Source organism: Beta vulgaris, chromosome 6, assembly GCF_026745355.1.
Source record: "Beta vulgaris subsp. vulgaris cultivar EL10 chromosome 6, EL10.2, whole genome shotgun sequence".
Lineage (NCBI taxonomy): Eukaryota > Viridiplantae > Streptophyta > Magnoliopsida > Caryophyllales > Amaranthaceae > Beta > Beta vulgaris.
In genome coordinates, this window is record NC_079207.1 from 45,769,055 (window position 1) to 45,775,235 (window position 6,181).

Sequence of the window (6,181 nt, forward strand, 5' to 3'; positions counted from 1 at the left end):
CAAAACTTTTCACTTTTACAAATTTTCAATCTCAATATTGAACCTTCAATATCTCAATCTCTATTCCTCAATTCTTAACCAACCAATAACCCTAAGCAATTTCGAACAATCCTAAATATCTTTCTTAACTCGTATGCCATGATATGAAGATCAGGACAACTCTAAAACAACCATGCTCTGATACCACCTGTAACAGCTCGCACTTCCGAGCTGCTAACTAATCACAATTAAGATACACAAAACACAATCAACACTTAACAAACCTCAAATTTACATTTATTCACACCTGTAACAGCCCGCACTTCCGAGCTGCTAACTAATCACACTTAAGATACACAAAACACAATCAACGCTTAACAAACCTCGAATTTGCATTTATTTACAGCGGAAACAAAACCTATAAAAACGATCCTGGATCTGTGGGTCAGGGGCCCACAATATAACAACTTGAAAATCAAATAACAGATTACGAATACTTTGAAACAAAACATCTAACTTTAACCTCAGCCCACCATTTCATAACATAAAACTCTTCTTCTTGATCAATAATCATATTCCACGACCTCGACATCAACCCTGCAAATCACTAACACTGAACCCTGCCCCCATCAGGACAGGTTCGAAGAACAAAATTAGAAAAACTGAGTACACACACTGTCCAACCAGAAATTCATTTTAGTGGCTTAAAATATAGTTGTGCGGTTTATTACTCATCAAGTGGAACAATCCTAGGCTTCAAAAATACTCAAAATCAAATAGTTAGAAATGTTTCTATCACGACTCCAGCAACCCTTAACTAGAAAGTCCAATAAAGAGTACTCATACATATACTACAGATAATAAGTTCCTTGCCATAAGGACAATGTTCAACAACAGTTGAAATACATAAGCTCATCCCAAAACCTCATTTTGGTGGCTTAAGACCATTCGTATACAATTCATGCTAGAATTCAGTATGCTTCACAAGTAAGGTACTTGTTTAAAAATCTCAGGATTACTATCCTTGCACAATCGTATTAAAGTAAGAAATTTTATCATGAAGATCACCACTTAGATCATTCAAAAACCCTTTTGGTCGATAGCATTTAATTTCATTGGGTAAAGCGAACACGAATCGAGAGGGGCTCCTTACACAAGGAGCCGACTGTCTCTAAGCTAATGGAGGTCGTCACCCCACCGTTTAAATATTTATGCTTGCAAGCCTTAACCAGGACATGTCCCATTTTTATTATCTGCTGGACTTCACCCACCCAGTGAGGGTTCGAAAGGAGATCACCCATCCTCCAAGGGTTGTTGTTCATACCGTACCTTATTTGGTATCGACCTTTACCCACTTGTATCTATAGTTTATTTACATAAATAGTTTAAATGCACAGTTTATCAATACCACACGTGTTTCAAAGAACACATATTTATCCATGAAGAGGAAAAAATAATCACCACTACTGTGGTGTTGCTAATCATTGCAAGACTTGGATCTTCTTTTGAAATCTTTTGTTTTACGTCAACAATTTCACATATTAGTTACATGTAAAGATATAAGGAAATAATCAATTCTTTACTGCTTGTAAAAGTCGTATAGGCACTTAGTGTGCTCATTTAAACTTTACCAAAAGGGTTGAGTTAACAAGAACATTTGGAACTTTTGTCAAGATAATTACAGCAAAAATACTAAACTTAAAATAAACATAACTTCCTGCTCGGTACTTCGAATTAGGAATTTCCAAAACTTAACGTCAATAACTTTTGGATCATGACTACTCAAAGGAACAATACCCGCTCCATAACACATATTGAGCATCTCGCTCCATAAACGTTGTTTACTTTCCCCATAAAACAATCGCTAAATCATAATGCTTATTTTCCCAATAACACAAACTTATATCTTTCAAAACTTATTATACTCTTGTTCTTAATTCGTATAGCATACTCAATTCCAAAGTGTATCAACGACTTAAACCTCCATCCGTAAATTAATATAAAACAAAACAAAGTTGAAATGTAATTAACATATCCAAAATACCTGAACCTCAATAATCTTATAATAACACAAACTCGAATATCAAATAATCTCACTTACCTCAAATATTCCTTTCAAGGAAGTAATATACATAAAACGTATTCAAAATCAAATGTCTCTCCGCAGTCGAACCCATAACATAATCAAAATGTAAAATATGTTTCTCAAAGACTCATAAGATAATTAACTATTATCGAGACCCAATTCTAAGCTCATGATATGAATTTTCCCCTTAAAGGTTTTCTTATTCCCAATACATGAACTTTCATTGCCAGAATATAACCTTATTACATTATCATAAATCACCCACAATTACTATGGCAAGTCAAAATATCTCACTCCATTCTAATACTCAACTCGTTGTCCTCATCCTTCTTACATTTATAATTCACAACCATACGTCCCCATGTATTTGTACTGAAAGCTCATATTAGCCTTAACACCATATGCTTAGTATTGTCATTATATAACTTTAATTACCATGCTCTCTATTATCTAGATTTATATTTTTCTTTCCCAATATCCATTTACATAATCTTACTTATCTTACTAGAAAATTATACCTTTAAACTTTCTTACTTAATCCAATTCCAGATATGACCTTTCATAACTTAAATACTGTAAGTTACACTTCTCTATTTCATATTCTTTTAAACCACCACCCATATCTTGATCCTTTATTTCTCTAATATGACCTTCACATTTCAGATCTTACTCCTCAATATTTAATATTTAATATTTCGTCTCAAATACTTATTTTGGTTATAACATCTCTTGGACTCACAAAGCTATTGTAACCACTCTATTAACCCTTAGATTAATGTTGAACTTCCAAAATTCACTTCCAAATAATTAGATATCTAACTTCACTTTTATACGTAACATTTTATACTCTTCCCACCTTCCCATTTTCCTATTTTTACTTCTCCAATTAGAAAATAAGACTCCTAAGCTCTTTTGCACTCCTCATTGATACCCATAATAGAAGTTTTTCAAACTCAGTTATCACCTTCCCTCGACTTAGTCAACATAACTCAAATTTAGTGTCTGATACTTCCCAAAACCATCACTCCAGCCCTTTTATATCGATATCACTATTACAAAACTCATTTATTTAACTCTATGTTACAACTTTGAGTATTTCTCATTCCCTATATATATATACCTCCCAATATATACTTTTATAGTCGTCTGATCTTTAAGAACCATATAATTTTTATATCGATAACTGACCCATTAATTGACGTTGGCACTCCAAAACTTACACAATCACCCAACTCCACTTTTCAAATAATAACTAACATTCTCAAACATAATTCTTCGATCTATTAATTTGTCCCACAACTACTTTGACATAACTTTCCAATATTACAAAACCCGAATTCCTCAAATAGTCCTTGTTGCTATCCTTCTATGACATAATGTAACCTTTTTAATCTGAACTTATTCTCCTTATAATAATAGTTCATACTATTCTAGTTCATAGTTTACTACATGTATATTTTCGTACTCAAATAATAGTCCTCAAAAACTCATGTTATAGCGTACTCTGAAATTACGACCACAACTCCAAACCCATATCTTCCAACCTCTAATGCATGTATTTCGAAATGGGTAATCAAACATCATAATTGATTTCTTAAAAATTCATACACGAAACTTGAACAAGAATTAATGTTACCAAGATGTGATACCGAGGTTCTCAACAACTTACAGGTATTATGTTCTTATAAAGTTTATACATTTATAACCATATATAAACGAACTCTTTTCTGAAATCATAATTAAGCTTCATAACCTTATCCATTCCCCTAATATATAATTCACTGAACTCATAGAATCAAACTTATAACTATTGAAAATATAGTGAAACTCTCATTTAGAACCAAATGTACATGCCTTATTCATATCACAAAACATGGTTCATCAAACAAATTTATACTATTGAGTCTCAAAACAACATAACTTATAGCCAATAGAACTTAACATGCGATTTAGTTCTACCTTTGTCTTAAAACTCATAAACATGTATTTCAGAAACCATATAGTACACAAATCATATTTTTAATACAACATAAGTTTAACTTATGAAAACATATCAAGATCAACTTATATAGTTTATATGATCAATCGAAATATCAATAATATATTTGAAAAGTGGAAGGACATGTGTGTACCTTTACATGATTCCCAATAATTCGACATTCTGGATAACCAACTATAGCTCGAACTTCATAAATTATCTCCATATACATACTCCAACAACGACCTCAAAACAATAACAACAATCATTAACCATCCTCACAACAATTTAGATAAACAAATTGAATTACTTATACTTTCTAAGCTCTTCCATGAACTAACCACCACAACTCTTATATACAACCCATTCTACTAATCCAACTCACAACATCAATTCCATCTCTAATTAACATCATTCTGATTTCAAAGAGTATTATCAAACGACATAATTTATAAAATCTGTTTTTATAAACTTACTTAAGAGGCTTACTTCATATTAGAAGCTTCAATCCAATAAGAAAGATAAAATATTCAATCTTTAAGTTTAACAACTCTTATCATAATTATATTTGCTAATCAATAACAAAATTGAGAACCAAGTTTATTTCTAAAATCAGAATGTAAAATCCAATTGCACCACACTTGAATTGGAATAAAGGAGATGAGGGACTAAGAAAAATTAGCTTATACCTTCATATGTAAAGGAATACCAAAATAATGGCAGCAACAAGGCAAGCAAGCCAATCACGGCAGCAGCGCAACACAAAGTACAACAGTAGTGCTGAACTTGTGTAAGGCGTAACTCATAGCTCCAAACTCCAAATTGAGCGATTTTTGTGCTCAAATTCATTAGCTCGAAGTGATCTACAACTTTGATTCAGAAACAAAGAGCAAAATTTGATTTCATGTTATAGATAATTGAGGAAACAGATTGTCGGGATAAAAACAGAGGAGAGAGAAATGAAGATAGGAACACCAAACTTACAAAGACCATAACTCATAGCTCTGAACTCCAAATCAAGTGATTTTTGTGCCCAAATTCATTAGCTCGAAGTAATATACAACTTTGATTCAGCAACAAAGAGCAAAATTGGATTGCGTGTTGTAGATAATTGGGGCAAAAAATTGTCGGAATAAAACAGAGGAGAGAGAAATGGAGGTAGCAACACCAAATTTGCAAAGACCATAAATCATAGCTCCAAACTCCAAATCAAGTGTTTTTTGGGTCTAAGTTCAATAACTTTTCGAGATATACAACTTTGATTCAATAAGTTTGGTCAAATTCCAACTCCAAAATGCAGAAATTGAGCATGCACAGTACGGGGTATAAAATCAGAGGAGAGAGAAAATTATTATTTGGGGTTTTATTTTGGTTTTAAGGTTTCTCCCAATTCTTAACCACTTGGGTCATTAAACTGAAATCTTGAAGAGAATAATTGATCTATGGGAAAAATACACTTTGGCACTTGATTGAGAAGTTAAGAAAAGGAGAGAGAGATGTTTAAGCATCTAGAGTAGATAGCATGAGTGAGGAGACATAATTTGTAATTAAAAATGGGTTTCTCTTTATTTCAAAGCTTAAAAATCTTTAACACAATGTCTCTATTATATAAAATCCATACTAACTTATTTGTGCTTGGAACTTACTTTAGATGATAAAAATAATTCTCAAAGTAATTTCTTTACTAATATGAACATAGCTAACTTTGACTAAAACGTGTCTGAAAATATCAGCTATTATACTTATCAAATCTCATTTATAAAGTCGTTATTAAACCTGCTTAAAATATAGGCTATTACAGAAACAGTGCCCTATAGCCGAATTTAAGCTACCATGTACATGGAGGCTATGGGTTGTTGACTTACAACTTCTCTATTACACCATTAATTCAACAATCTGACGGAGAAAATGTCATCCCATTATCAAAGAGCAAAGGAGAAAACCCTGATTCCTCATTCAGTTACATGCTTCAATCAAGTAAAATCAATCACAAATCATAAGAAAATTAGAATTAGAGAAAGTTTAAGACAGCACACTAATCTTGATTCATGGTTGCAAGTAGTGAAAGATGATCGAAAACTAAAATTGAAATTTCACCAGAAAATTGCTGGAGGAACGACTTGGATTAATTAGATCGA

At 32.3% G+C, this 6,181-nt stretch overlaps 1 protein-coding gene across 1 annotated transcript; it reads right to left on the reverse strand.

Annotated features, from left to right (window-relative positions):
* Positions 1–249: 249 nt before the first annotated feature.
* On the reverse strand, positions 250–5,181 carry LOC125499069 (uncharacterized). The gene is made up of 4 exons (XM_048647489.2): positions 5,028–5,181; positions 4,733–4,912; positions 4,198–4,289; positions 250–599 (listed from the first exon to the last, which is right to left on the reverse strand). Exons 1-4 carry the CDS (start codon positions 5,041–5,043, stop codon positions 543–545), a joined length of 345 nt encoding a protein of 114 aa, XP_048503446.1. The 5' UTR covers positions 5,044–5,181; the 3' UTR covers positions 250–542.
* Between the last annotated feature and the right edge of the window lie 1,000 nt (positions 5,182–6,181).

Excerpts from the sequence above, each read along its gene's own strand:
- LOC125499069 (XM_048647489.2), bottom strand. Across the intron at positions 4,290-4,732 it reads GTATTCCTTTACATATGAAG|GTCGTTGTTGGAGTATGTAT; the intron begins GTATAAGCTAAT and ends TATTGTTTTGAG. Across the intron at positions 600-4,197 it reads TTATTGGGAATCATGTAAAG|GGTTCAGTGTTAGTGATTTG; the intron begins GTACACACATGT and ends TGATGGGGGCAG.